General features: G+C 49.9%; 2 protein-coding genes across 2 annotated transcripts; one reads left to right on the top strand and one right to left on the bottom strand.

Moving 5' to 3' along the window:
- Nucleotides 1-7,725: 7,725 nt before the first annotated feature.
- Nucleotides 7,726-11,508, bottom strand: MRPS11 (mitochondrial ribosomal protein S11). The gene is made up of 6 exons (XM_027884975.1): nucleotides 11,363-11,508; nucleotides 11,090-11,206; nucleotides 10,762-10,851; nucleotides 9,872-10,001; nucleotides 8,521-8,586; nucleotides 7,726-8,097 (listed from the first exon to the last, which is right to left on the bottom strand). Exons 1-6 carry the CDS (start codon nucleotides 11,491-11,493, stop codon nucleotides 7,990-7,992), a joined length of 642 nt encoding a protein of 213 aa, XP_027740776.1. The 5' UTR covers nucleotides 11,494-11,508; the 3' UTR covers nucleotides 7,726-7,989.
- MRPL46 (mitochondrial ribosomal protein L46) lies at nucleotides 11,482-14,069 on the top strand. Its single transcript, XM_027884973.1, has 4 exons — nucleotides 11,482-11,685; nucleotides 12,019-12,214; nucleotides 12,767-12,940; nucleotides 13,627-14,069. Exons 1-4 carry the CDS (start codon nucleotides 11,482-11,484, stop codon nucleotides 13,875-13,877), a joined length of 825 nt encoding a protein of 274 aa, XP_027740774.1. The 3' UTR covers nucleotides 13,878-14,069.
- The last annotated feature ends 503 nt before the right edge of the window (nucleotides 14,070-14,572 follow it).

The following is a 14,572-nucleotide window of genomic DNA, read 5'->3' as shown; positions in this document are numbered from 1 at the left end:
TATGTTCTCCCCCTTGCTGCTTTTCTGCCAGCTTTTCTTGCAGAATCTCTCAGGGCTGTGGGCAGAGAGGTGGTAAAGGGATGGCAAGTGGGACTTGTGGCCCTCTGACAGCTTTTGTCCTTCTGTGAGCCTTTATCAGATAAATGAATGCTGCTGAGCAAACTGTTGGTCCTGTGGACAAGCAACAGGACAGGATTTTGTGGGTTTGCTTTTGCCTTGCTATCCAAGCTTCAGTCATTGCTGTGGCTGAATCCTTGTGCTTCTTTATGCTTCCCTATCTTGTTACATGGCTGCAAAGAGCTTTTCTGGCCCAGTACTCCTCAGAAGGAGAGGATGGTGAAATAGCTTTTAATTTTTTTTTTTTTTTTTTAACAAGGGCTGTGGGGGATGTGGGCTGAGCTGTGCAGTCAGTCACTGTAGCAGTCCCAGCCTGGTGCTGGCTGCTCGTCAGGCAACCCTGGCCCCTACTAGAGCTGGCCAAGGTCTGATTGCCTCTGTTTCTCTTGGGGAAGAGCTGTACTTATTGTGTAAGGAAATGAGTTCTCAGAATATGGAAAAAAAACCTGAATGGAACATTATTTTTCCTTTTTTTTTTTTTCCCTGATGTTTTGGCATAAAAATACTGCACCATTTTTAAACCAGCAGTCTGGAAATTGCTAATTCATGGGCGACTGCCGTGGCCCTGCATGTGAGGAGAACTGGAAAGGGGCGCAGTGCCCATTGTCTTCGGCTGCTCAGGGCTGTGCTGCAGCTTCTGGGTAACATGTGGGCCCTCTCTTGGTTAATCAGGAGTGGAGGACACTGTACAAGCACAAGGCTTTGCTGCATTTGTGCTGAGGTAATTTTTTACTGTGTCTCTTGTTTATTTTCTCCTGAAGGTTGCACCTTTTCCTAGGGCACCTTCTAGCTGTTGCAGTTTGCTAGTGGGGTGATTGCTGCCCTCAGTGAGGATGCCAAGTGTAGCTGCAAATTTGAGGGCAGTTTTACAGGAACTTAGAGGGAGATGGCTCAGTGGGAGTCCAAGGCCCTTGGCTGGCCACAGGTAGAAGGACCACAGGGAGAGATGCTTGCCAGTGGTGATTTTCTAGAAGAGAAGCAGCACAACATTTGGCCGTTGGGGAAGAAAAACTGAAACAAGGCAGCAGAAAGTCACGGATAACACTACAAAGTCCCCAGCATTTTCTGCATTCTACTCTGTCCAGGTATGAACTGGAGCCTTTGGAGGAGTTTATTTTCTGTGGATGACAGAACTAGTTTGAGTTCAGTCTTTTTAAGGCCAGGAACACTTTACTTCTACTCTCCATGGCTGCCCTTCTCTTTCTTTCTCCCCAGCAGCTTTGCAATACAGTAAGCATGGGCCAGAGCAGCCTTGGCTTTGCTCAGAGGACTCCCTGAGCAGTGCATCATTCCCCTCTGAAAGCTTCTCTTGCACAGGTTCATCCTTCCCTCTGCCAGTGTCCTTCCTCTATCCAGGTGTGTTGCAACAGCATCAGGCAGGCAGACAGAGGGGTATGACAGGAAGTTTTGTGGCTCAGCACCCTATCTCCATTCCAGTGCCTGATGAACTGGGCAGCAGCTTCTGGTTATCTTGGATTGAGCTGGTGAGGATTGCACTGGCAGCGCTGATATCCAGTCCCGTGCCAGAGCCCTGCCAGAGGACAGCGTGGGGGTGCTGGAGCTGAGAGTTGGGGTGGGACTAGCTGCTTGAGAGGCTTGGAGGGGTGAGAGCCAGGCAGGTGGCAGGGAACCCCTGCCAAGGGCCGTCTGCCCGCTGTTGGATGTGATTTTAAGGTGTTTTTAAGAGCAATGAGCAGCACTGAATCCCTCCGAGCGCCTGCTCGCCACAGCCGCGCTGGTCATTTGATATCTCCTCCGTGCTTCTCAAAGGCATAAAATGGAGCAATGCCGGATTAGATGTACCCACTGCCCTTGGGGAGTGCCGGGGAGATACAATCCTTGCTCTCCCGCCTCCGACCTGCTGGCGCCCAGTGCCGTCACCACGGCAACGGGGAGAAACAGCCATCCGCATGGAAACGGCCTTGCTGTGCCCAGCAACCGAGTGGGGGAAAACGGTTCAAATGGCGAGCTGATAGAGGTGAGGGGCACCAACACCCCTGTGACAACAGCGGGGTTGGCCCGTGCTGCTGGGCTGAGCCCGCATCCTGCGGGATACTGCGGCATCAGCACTGTCCCTGCGTGTGGGACTCCCCTCCCGAAACATCACCCCAAAGCCAGCCTGTGCTCTTTCATCTGTGACCATGAAGGATAGTTTTCATTGCTGCTGCCCTATTTTTTTGGGGCTGGTCCTGAGGTCAGAGCAAGGTCCAGATTATCTGTGCTGACACCTGCAGCAGCGTAGGTAGGTCACTGGTTCAGCCCTCACCGGTGCGTCCTTAATGCTTGTAAAATCTCTCTTTGTAAGGGAGAGGGAACTATTGGCAGCTAAACAGGGTCTCCTGTAACATAGGACAGACAAATGTCATCTCGACAGCGTGATTGTGCAGTGCAGCCTGTCTGGCTTTGGGCAGCAAAGTCTGAGTTAATCTCTCCTCATCCTGCCTCCTACCCCTTAAATCCCCCATCGGCTTCTTCTCCAGAGAAGGCTCAGATTTGAAGGCAATGTTGGTGCTGACCTGCTGGCTCTGATAAGGGCTGGGGGAGAGCAGCTCTGCCGTGCAGCTGCTTGAGGCCCAGCAGGGTTTGTCCCAGTTTTACACTGGCCCTTTGGTGACTGTGCGACCCCTTTTGGCTGCAGGATCACCAGGAAGGGGATCTCCCCGGCCAGCAGCACTGCTTCTCTTGGAGGGGTTTTGGTAAACAGGGCTGATTTTGCAACCATGTCCAAGGACAGATTGTTTCGGAGCATCTCCCAGTGCTGGAGCAGGCTGCTTCCCAGCTGTTGGCATCACAGAGAGGTCCAGAGGGCCGAAAGGTCTAAAGTAGTTTGCATTCCTTTGTCCCTGGCAGCTCAGGAAATTGATATTTCTGTGGATTTGGCAGGTGCAAAATGAAAGGCAGCATCCAGGTCTTGCCAAGGGGTTGTGTGCTGACAATTAGGAGAACAAGTGGTTTTCCTATAGGCTGGTGCATGAAGAGATAAGAGTCCCATTTCACCTCACCTTGGGACCTGCAGAAGGGGCTGGGGGATGAAATACATGTCATTCTCCTGCCCATAGCCTCAAGTTTTATTTGTTACCTGGAGCTCTGCGTGCGGTGGGAAGCCTGGCCTGTTCCTGTGCAGAGGAGCAAGGAGAGAGAGAGAGGGCCAAAAGCTGGAGTCTTTAATGATGTGTCTGGGAGGGATGGTGAACATCAGTCCCAGCTGCTCCACGTTAGTTTGGCTTTGCAAAGTGAATCATTAAGTGGAAAGGCACAGAGGAGGGATTTTGGAGCCCTTGGAAGGGAAGGAAGGTTTTGAGGACTGTCGTTGCTGAAGGGAGAGGCTTTGGAAGTTTCTAAATACAGCTCCTTAGAGTGGTGAATTGAAAACCCCAAAGAGCTGGTTGTGGTGGCAAGGAAGACTCTTGGGCAAAGCCACTCTGTGCTTCTGATGTGGGAGAACAGCAAAGGGGAGCGCATATAGCCAGATTCTGGAGAGCCCTTCTTCACATCCTTCTCCTGACCTGTGCTGACTCTTGGACCACAATCTGTGAGATTTTAGACTAAGGAAATGGGGGGTTTTTTTGGTCTTTGGGGCTTTTTTATATTGTATTTTTTCTTAATGCATATTTCTTTCCATTTCTTTTCCCAACCCACCTTTTCATTGCCTGCACCCTCACTGAGCATTCAGCCCCTCATATTCAACTCTTTCTCCTTCCTACCTTTTTTTTTTCGGAAAAACAAGTGCCGAAGCTGCTGCCAGGAGCAGCCATCACGAGCAATTGCTGTTAGGGCTCCATAGCTGCCAAGGGGTTTGGGTCCAGGTGCACTCTCAGTGGATGTGGCATAGGAAGAGAGTTATGGACTCCCGAGAAATGAGTGCCACTGTCAAGTGGCACTACTGCAGGGGACGCTTGGAAAGCTCAGCAGAGGCGAGGTGAGTGGTTTCAAAAAAAGGGAATAGCATCGAGGCTTGGCTCCCCTATGCATCTCACCAAGAGGACCCTGCAGCTCAGCTTCATCATCAGCTTGTGGATTTGGATGCTCTTAGGCTGTTCATTAGTAAAACCTTTAAGCAGTTCTTACTGTGGTTGAGTACCCATTAATGCCTCTTGAGGGGAGAGGAGAGCATTGGGAAAGCATAAAAACAATCTGAGGGTCCTTGATCTCTTTTTGGTCTGAGGGGTCATGGGCTGAGGTTGGAAGGGAAGAGGGGCTGGGAAGGGACACCACGCATGAAAGCCGCACTGTGATTATCTGCTGAAATCTGAGAGCAAAAACACAACCTGATTTGAACTGTTACTTCTGTTACTTCTCCAAGGCTCCTGGGGGTGCTTTAGGGTTATAAACACCTACTCAGCGACCTGCTTTGTGCACATCTCGAGCCAGGTATTCCCACACCAGAGAGAAGGCCAGCAAAACCTGCACAGATGTCCCTAACAGCTGCAGCTGGGCTGCTCTAAGCCACCCCTGCTGCTACAGTTTATTAGCACTGCGGGGTCTGTTCCCTTCTCCCTCTTCTCCTTGCTTGCTTGTGTGTACAGTCAGCTGTTAAAGGACACTGACATCACTTAATGGTTTAATTGAATCTCACGAAGGTATCGAAATTGGCTGCCTGACTCTTGTCACTGAGATGCTCACAGAAGAAACAGTAAATCACCAATTCAGCAGATAAAACCGCAGCTCTGGGTAGAAAGTCGTTGTTGCTGGGGTCAGGGAAATAATTCCTCTTTGCAGAATAATATACTATTCATGAGAAGGCTGGGGGCTATTTTTCCAAGCCACCAGGTGCCATTCCTGTCCAAGGGAAGGGTAACTGAGTTAAACTAGCTCCCCAAGGTGATGTGCACTCAGTAAGGGGTAAACAGACCTGAGGCAGCATTTTATCTGTAAGTCAGGAGACTATTCTGCATTTTACATAGGAATTTATAGGGATCCAATGGAGAGAGGTCCATGTGCTATTTTAAAATGGAAGACCCCAGAAAAGGCCAGGGTTGAATCAGGATGAAGCTTTGCAACCAGTAGCAGTTCCAGAGCTTGTTTCACAGAAAAAGTCATCTTTGAGCATAGGGAATCAGAGATTAGGAAGGAATGGAGAGAAGAATGTCGAAAAGCAATGGGGAAGCCCAAAGGGAGAGGATATGAACCTAATGAGGGTACTAATGCTGTGGCCACGCTGCTGACAAGTAAAGTAATTGCTGCTCAGGAGGAATGTGAGCCAGTAGAAAACACTCTCCACCCAGGTGCCAAGAAAAGCAATTAGAACTGGTAAACACCAGTGGCTGACTAAAACCTGGCCCTTAATTAATAGTTTCATCTGAAGGGTAAGGAAATCATTAAGCACTATTGGTGTCTATTAATTCTCTGCAAAATGAAACACAACAGAGAGTTTTAAGGCTTCTTTCACTGTACAGTGTGTGCAGGAAAGAGCGTCCGAGCCCTTGCTTTGTGCTCTCGTGCCTCGCTGACTGCCCCAGAGCCCTGGGCTGTGCTGCAGGATAAACAGCTTGGTCTGAGCATTAAGTTAGGACATGGCTTTGGGGGTGCTCCAACAAGGCAGGAGAGAAGGTGGGTGAAAAATGTGACTTCAATAAGAAGCTGCACAACTCAAGTACTGTGCCAGGGAGCTCAGGGAGAGTACAGGGAGCTGGGGCTCTGGAGGACAAATATTGCAGGACGCTGTGCAGATCCAGCCTTTGAACCATGGAGAAGAGTCAGCCTCTTCTGTCCAGCTCAGAGGGTGCTACAGGAATGCCAGCTGGAGGAAGAAGAAGGGGAAGCTACCAGAAGTAGGCAGGGCAGAGAGGGATGTAAAGCTTCCCTCTATATAAGTAGTGGTGACGCAGTGACGGACTTACCAAAATCTTCACAAATACCCAAAACCCAACTGTTAAGGAGTGGCCTTTACAAAGGGCACAGTCTTTTTTCTAAGTCTAGGCAAGGCAGAGATTTATTCTCATTGCTTTATGACTGTTGAGTCACCCACGTACTCTTCCCTGAATTTCAGGACTGCAGGTCTCTTCACGATCTTGTTTTTCAATTTGTTCTATCACCTTTATTGTGACGTGGGCACTTCTGTATTGATGCAACTGGAGCAGCCTGTGGTAGAGAATGGTAGTGTTTGGTTTTCTCAGTGTGTTAAGACGGTTCCTTGCTGACAAACCAGCCAGCAGAGCATGGTGCTCCTCCTTACTCGCTGCGCTCAGCACAGCCACCAGCCCAGCCTTGCTGTAAGCACACACATGCCCTCCTCAGCCGGCTGCCTGCACACACAGAGTTAATCTTCACACTTCATAGCTGACTTACTATCCTCTCCTTAAAAACAGGAATATGAAGTCACCAGAAGCTCAACCATATTTCTGGAGCAAGGGGGAAGCTCTTCTAGTGTGTCAAACATCTATGGAAGAGCCTCTCTTCCTCGCTGTCAAATCTGTGACAGCTCAAGGAACTTCCCTTTAAGATCACAAACCCTCCATTCAAATTCAGACAGTTGGACTAAGGTAGGGGATTCACCTGAATCTTGTTTTCTTCTCTTCTGTCAAATGCAACTCAACAGGCTCTTCTAAGCAGAGTGATTTCTTTCAAAACCTGCTGTATGCCATTCAGCCCCATGAAGGAGGTTCACTGCCTTGTTGCCATGGCACCCTTTCTCTAAAGAGGAAGAAAAATGGTTAATTATGCAATTTAAGAAGCTACAGAGGAATGACAGAAAGAGAAATAATAGAAAGGAAGATTCTGGTTTTGCAATAAACTGCTGGCTGCTCCAAAATACACCGTGTTTACTGGTGAAATACTTGCCCAGTGCATGCTGTATGGGCCCAGGGCTCCTCTGGCAGCAGGGTTTTCAGTGAGGTGCCCTTTCCTAGGCAGTGGGCCACTGCCATCCAGGGAATCAATCCTGTAATGGGTTACTGCTGTTACCTTCCCTGGTTAATGCTCCAGACGTATTTCCTTGGCAGAAATTCTGGGTGGATCTGGGACAGCAGTAATACATCACAGATGCACGACAAGCTCCCGCTGCTTGTGGTTACCCAGAGGTACAGTTCAAGACTTAAGTGTTTTAAATCTCCTTGGCAGCATTTAATTGTTCCTCAGGCCTACTAACCCCTGCTCACTTTTGCCAGGACCCCGGAAAATCCAGTTGGTGGTGCACAAGGCAGGGCCAAAGAGCCCGTAAGCACTAAACCTGGCAAGATCCCGGCCCCTTTAGAGGGAATGGTGCTTTGCTTTGCCAAGAGCAGTGGCAGGCCAGTACAGCCTGGGCAAAACAAAGCACTGCAACAGTGCAAAACATCACTGCAAACCCACTTTGCCAGCAGTGGATCCAGTGCTCCGTGAACAGGGAGAGCTGCCTCTCACATGACACAATGAGCTCTGTGAACCAGGGGGAAGGAAAAAGTCACCCCATGCCTTGTTTCCCAATATGTGCACCGAGAGAAAGAGGAAAGGAAGATGATATGACCCCATGCATTTGTTTACTGCAAGGAAATCGAGACCTCAGGCTCCTCTTCTAACAAGGGCACTAATGGCACAGAGGGCTAGGCAAGAGCCACATACAGTGGTAAGAGGAAGAGAGCAGTTAAGAGGCAATAATAATTCAAAATACTCCTGGGAACACAGCAGGAATGGCTGTCAAAAGACCAACATTTTAATCAACAAACTTTGTACACAAGAGGCTTCCCACTTAGGGAGCACATGTATTCCCGCTTTCACCACCAGCTTCTGTCACCTGGGCTTCTAAGGCCCAGGATGGTCTCTCCTCTTCAAGCTTCCCTCGGCAAATGTTTCCACGGAGGGACGCTTTCCAGAGTCTATCACGGGATCAACATTCAACCCAGTTCCAGTTGCATGGGCTGATGTTGAAAGCTGTGTGTCTCTTGCAGGGCCCCCTCACATTCTCCTGGCTTTCCGAGGGCGGCAGCCGTTGTGGGGAACCGGGGTGTTGTCGGTGATGGAGATCACCTCCAAACCTCCCATTGTCAAGCCCTTGATGGCAGCCTGCAACAAGACAGCAGATGACACACACTTATCAACACACTGAACAGCACAGAAGGGAAAAAGTTCTGAGCAAAACAGTTTGATCCCCCATCCAAAAATCAACTTGTTCCAATGGTTCTCACTTTGTAATTATTTTCAAAATAAGAGACTTGTATCAGAAAACCCACTTTAAACCCATCTGCTCCAGTTCTTTTTGCAGTGTTCCCATCAACTTTCCTACATTAACTGGAAGAAGTCCCAAATACAGCTTTTATTCTACCTCTAAGTCCTACAACTCTAAAATTCTAATAATTCATTACAAGGAACCTGAACGATGAATCCTTTACAACACCTTCAGTGATGTTAACTGAGACCAGCCTGAATTTAGAAAACATGCACGATGCCTGAGAAAATAAAATATGACAAAGAAACTCTGGCACCTACTTTGCGTCCCGGTCCCAGTCCTTTCACCACGACTCGCACGTGCAACACACCCTTCCCTCGTGCTTTCTGTGGAAAGAACAACTCATTAGTGTTCTCTTTGGGAGAACTGCTGCTGGCCTGGCTCCCCTGGAGTCTGTCATTCCCTTCTGACCCATTACCATAATAGTATTTAGGTAAAAAAATAAACTAGTCAGTAATGGATACAGAAGACATATATGGGGATTGTTGCACAGAATCCAGGAGCAAAGGAGGGTTGGATGTAGCCATGGCAAGTTCAAGAGGATTTCTGTGCTACTGTCAGCTCTGCAGACAGAGAAAGCTTTAAGATCAAACTATCTGTGACCTAAAGCCAAGGCAAAAAAGGACATATCCATGGATATGCGACTGAAGTGGCAAGGGATTAACAAGGACTAACTCAAAGCTGTTTTCCCTTCCCTAATGTGGTGACTTCTCCCCTGTGACTAGTGGATTCCTTCTGGAGGGTAAATGAGAAGTGCAGGCAAGCTTTAGATTTGCTGTGCAGGAGTCCACACCTCCGGTGTAAAAATTCTAGGGGCTTGCAAATTGGAAATGAGGAAGTGCTGTACAGCACAGCCCTGCTGCCACCATGTGGAGGGAGCTCTTCTGGCTCTCTGTCTTGCTGTGTTCTGGTGCAATTAACCTACTAACAATTTCAACAGTGATAGAATAAATCTGTCCCAGCACAGCTACACAGCTACTACGAGGTTCCAACGAGCACAGATTAAAAGTGAAGATGTTCTTATATTCCTGAGTCAACCACAATAAGCTGTTGGCCAGCAGTGGCACCAAACACCTGTGTGTGACATGAAAGGCTAGAGTGAATTCCACCTAATGTAGGATGAAGATTTTCAGTTTAACCTGGCCTCATTCTTCTGTACTGAGGACTGTGACATAGCCAGCCTCATCTCCTCTACCTAGACACCTACATGGTTTATAGAAACAGTTATAATAAACCATATGTAGCTGGAAACTACATGTGCAAGGACATCCCCTTCTCTGAGTGGAACTGCTGGCAGCAGCTCAGTTCAGTGGCAGAGACCAAATATGAAACATCCAGCCAGTAACTACAGCCGCTTCTCAGTCCCCCTGCGGTGCAAAAATTGAACTGCTGCTGATTCAGAGGCTACATTCCCAAAATGACTGAGAGATGTTCACTTGGGAAGAAGCTCAGCTCACCCTCAGGGCATTTCTAACAGCTGTTTCAAACACACTTTGTCTGTGTGCGGATGAAGCTTGGGATGCTGACAGCATGGAACAGCTCTGGAATGCTGCCTGTGAGCCAGGCGTGTGCCCAGGTACTGGGAGGTGGGAATCATCGGTGTGGACTCACCACAGCTGCTGCCATGGCAGCGGTTTGTGCCGCAATGGCTGTTCCCTTCTTGGCATTCTGGAAGCCTTCTGTGCCACAGGACGTGTGGGCGAACGGCCGGTTGTCAAAGCTGACCACCTGCACGTGGGTGCTGCAGAGACAGAGGGGCAAAGGGAGGAAGCGAGGTGGAACAAGGCTTTATTCTCATTTCTTCTCGCTCACCTTACCGTCACGGCTCACTGCAGGACTCCTGCCTCCCTTCTCCAAGCCACCCCAGCTCAGCATTCCCTTTCGAGGCATCCCACTCACTCCAACCTGCTGCAGAGCCCTCCCAGCAGTGACCTTCTGGTCACCCTACAGACCCTGAGCGAGGTGGCAAAACCTTTCTAGATAAGGTGTGTACTTTATCCAGGTAGACCTCAGATCCCACGCGGCCCTTTCAGACCCACCTCTCACTACATTTTACCTTTTCTGTTTACTAAAAAAACACACAAAACATTTCTATAACGTTAAAGACCTTTAGAAACAACAGTAAAGTATCACAGCAAGGATCACTGATGAAATACAATCGTCTCTCATAAAGAATATGGCAGTTTTTTCAAGAGTTGCACAGCGACAGCGCTAGTGCAGAAGGCTGGAAGTGATCTGCTGTTAAAGCTGTCAGCATCTGATTATTCATATTAGAGTGTAGTCAAAATGTATAAAAACAATCTTATTGCTTTAAAGACAGTTATGCCTCCTGAACAGCACTGAGGTTTGAAGCAGTATCATCTTCCTCGTCACAAACACCACTTTTTTTTTTTTTTTTTTTGTTTGACCCTTTAGATCAAAATGATGACAGGCCAAAGCACGGGTACGTCCTGAACTTTTATTCTGCATGAGAGCAGGAATGGAGGAGCTTATTTGCTTACTTGTTGTACGTCGCTTTGATGTGCGCTATCGGGATCTCTTCATAAACCTTTCCATCCCATCTCATGGAGCTCCTCTGCAGGATTAAAGGGCTGAGGAGTAAAACAAAGAGTTACCAGGCCTCGCTCTTTAAACATCACAAAGTTTTACTTCACATTGGGAAATAAAGAAAGAAGGGACCAAGTCTCCGGAAGACACAAGCTGCGTTTCTGATTGAGCCAAGCCGCTCCCTCCCCTCCCTCGGCTTGCAAACCCACCGGAGGCGATAAAACCTCGCAGCGAGCGGCAGATGGCAGCGCCCTCCCGGCGCGGCCTGGCCTCGGCTCTCACCTCTGCTCGGTCGCGCTCTGCTTCTCCGTCTCCTTGGCAGCCGCCCCCGCGCTATCCCGCAGCCCCGGGGGGCTGGTGCGGAGCCCGCGGCACAGCGCGGCGGCGGCGGTGCGGGCCCTGCGAGGGGAGAGAGCGTCGGGTGAGCGAGTGTGGGGACCGCGTGTAGCGACAGCGGCAAACCCCCAGCGGCAACTCTCCCCCCCCCCCGCCCCACAGAGGCCCCTCCCCGGTGTGCCCGCGCTCCCCACAGCCCGTCCCGCCGGCCCCACTCACCCCCAGCCCGCCCCGAGCACCCTCCGCCCCACAGCCGCCACAGCCGCGCTCATGGCGGCGCCCGCGACCCGCGCCCCGGCAGCGGCGGCCGCGGAGCACGACGGGAGCGGGGAGGGAACATGGCGGGGCATTGTGGGGCGCGCGTGATGGCGGCGACCCTGGGGCAGCGGGCTGCAGGTTCGGCTCGATGGGTTTGCAGCGATGCTGCTCCTGCTGCGCGCCGACCTTGGAGGCTTTTCGGCGCCATGTGCTTGCTGAGGCTCCCCCGGATCACGCAGCCTCTGGAGAAGGAGGAGGAGGAGATGGCGGCGCTCATGGGGCAGGTAGAGGGGGGGTGTTGGTGGGGAAATGGCGCCCTCAGGCATGAGGGGACAGAGCATCAGGGGCCGGTGGCCTTACATATACAGCCTGATATTGCTTCCCGAGTGCGCTGTATGCGATTTGCAATACAGTTTGTAGGTGCTAGTGGTGTTCCCATAGTCTCCCTCGGTGTTGTGGGTATCCCTGTTAGGTGCTCTTGCTGCAAGCAGCCTTCCCCGCCCTGCTCAACCTCAGGGAAATTTCCTTTATCTTGTGTTCGCTGAGGGGGAAGTAATTCTGCTTGCTAACAGCTGTAGTGCTGGTGGCTACAAGAATTTTTTATGTTGTCCTCCTAGATAGAGCTGGAGAAAAGCCACTATTCGGATCATGAAATCCGAAAGCTGGAGGAGGAGGAGCGGCTCAAGAGGAGGAAAGAAAGCCCGTACGATGATGAAGATGATGCCACTGGCAAGACGGTCATCATGGCTCAAGACCTGGAGGACAAGTGGGAACAGAAGTTTCTGCAGTTCAAAGCTGCTCCACGGATAACAGGTACAGGCTGAAGTTTGTGATGGGTGAGAACACCCAGATTGTTTGCCAAACAGAGTGCAATTCAGTAGAAGGAAAGCATTTTTGAGTCTTTTTTTGCTTTTAAAGAGCGTCTTGACTCTGTGGCAGCACTGTTAACACATGAGCAATTAACTGGCAGGAAGTTCAGTGTTCCCATGCCAAAAAAATGTTCGTGTTCAGCTTTACCAGAGCAAAATGGCGAAAATAGATGTTGTTTCCAGACAAGAGAAATGTTTTGTCGCTTGGTTCCCAAGCTCTGCTTAGTGCTCTTGCTGATTTTTTTTGTCAAGGTAGGGATCCAGACTGCTTGCTATAAATTCCTTCTGGAACTGAAACAGGAGTGGGTTCCAGCTGAATCCTTCATTGATTTCCAGAGCAACTGAGAGCACTCCTGTCTAGATTTTTGTGTTGTTCCATGTATCCATGCTCGTGTATTATTGCTGGAAGAGTGTGAGATGCCAAGGGTTGGTGAATCAATGGGATCAGAGTGGTCCTGCTGAGAGATTGTTTCCAGCATGTGTTGTTTTTTGGCAGATGCTGATAAGAAGAACATTCGAACATCGTTGAACAGGAAGCTGGACAGTAACCTGATGCTTCTGGTGAAACAGAAAATTGGTAACCAGGAGCTGTGGCTCCTGCCTCAAGTGGAATGGCAGCCTGGAGAGACTCTGCGAAGCACAGCTGAGCGAGCCATGGCTACGTTTTTGGGTGTGTAGTCTGTCCTGTGCTTGATTCTTCCTCTTCTTTGTCCCAGTGGTTTTCTTCCTGCGCCCTTTCTGAGGGATATTTGTTATCTGCTGTAGTGAAATCACCTTCCACCTGCTGGGGAAAGGCATTTCATGGCAGAGGGATGGAGCTCAGTGGGGTGGACTTTCCTGGGAAGAGCCATGATCTGGGGAAATCGGCTCTGTACTGCAGCATGTGGAGGGCTGGCGGAGAGCTGTGAGTTGAGATCTCTGGCTGCCACCAGCAGCAAGCAGTGCCAGGTCTGTGATCTGATTCTGGAGCATCACCAGACACCCTCTGAATGCCTGGGCTTGCTCCAGGTATATGGCTTCTCTTTCCCTCTGGGTGCCCTGTAGTAGCTTTTGCAGCAGATGGGTGGTGATGGCAAACCCACGTGTCCTTACTTTTCACTGTGGGTTGGCAAAGCTTGGTACCCTCTCCCTCCCTCCCTCTCCCACTCTGAGAGGACTTGCTGATCTTCAAATGAGCAGTTTCTTCATGAGAAAAGGCTCACAGTTGTCAGGATTTCTGCCACAGAGAGAAGTCTGAAACAGAGGCAAGGATTGGCTTATGCTTCCTTTTTTTTTATACAGAAGAGCAGCTACTGTTACTGTGTGTTCTTATGTCTTTTTTTTTTCTTTTTCTCTTGCATTGCTGGGGTGTTGCAGGAGATCACATTCAAGCCAAAATCCTGGGGAATGCACCATATGGGATTTACAAGTATAAGTTCCCCAGGGCCATCAGGACTGAGGATAATGTGGGAGCCAAAGTCTTCTTCTTCAAAGCCTTCCTGCAGAGCAGTGATTTTACCCAGACAGAGCTGAAGGCAGATTACCTGTGGGTCACAAAGAACGAGCTGGGAGATTACCTGAAGCCGGAATACCTGAAAAAAGTCAATCGATTCCTCCTGGACTTGTAAGCGAAGGGTTGTGCTCCAGCAGATGGGGAAGATATGGGACATGGCTCCAGGGAGGAGCACGGCTGCTGCTTTGCATGGTCTGTGTGTATGAGATGTTAACTTGGGCTCTGGAGGATAATTTGCCTTTGCCTTATTTCTCAGTTCTCCTCACTGTCCCTGTACTGAATAAATATTAAAACTTATACTTGGAAGCGAAGCTTTCCTGAGGGAGTTCTTTGCTCTTGTTGAATTCTCCTCCTCCACCTCTTCTGGAAATGCCTGTTGTGATCTTTCCCTCTCCTAAGAGCGTGATTCCCTGGGGTTGTGGTACCCGTGAGGCTCGCTTTCCTCCCCAGACTCCTGTCACAGGCTCAAGCTCAAATGGTTTCTCCTTGCAGTGGCTAATGCTTGTCTCTAGTACGAGAGACATTTCTGTCTGGTAAGAGCAGAAATGGAGGGTTGTCTCTGTGTCCAGATGGGAACAGACCCTCCTGGACACAAGCCAGGGCAAGGTGGGTTTCTGGGGAGAATGAAAGCGGGATGTTCACAGTTTATGAGCATTTAATCTGCACTGGAGCTGTCTCTGGCCTCAACTTGATACACAGTGGCCGTGGAGGACATGGATCTGTGAGAAACAGGCAGCAGCTCACGAGTGCTGCTTTCCTACCCATACTGCCTCCCCTTGAGCCTCAGCAACAGACACTGAACGAGGGTAA

Source organism: Empidonax traillii, unplaced genomic scaffold, assembly GCF_003031625.1.
Source record: "Empidonax traillii isolate 1590-97213 ecotype Southwest subspecies unplaced genomic scaffold, ASM303162v1 scaffold158:size1480230, whole genome shotgun sequence".
Taxonomy (NCBI): domain Eukaryota; kingdom Metazoa; phylum Chordata; class Aves; order Passeriformes; family Tyrannidae; genus Empidonax; species Empidonax traillii.
Note: the sequence above shows the minus strand (reverse complement) of the source record. Positions and strands in the feature narration are given on the sequence as shown.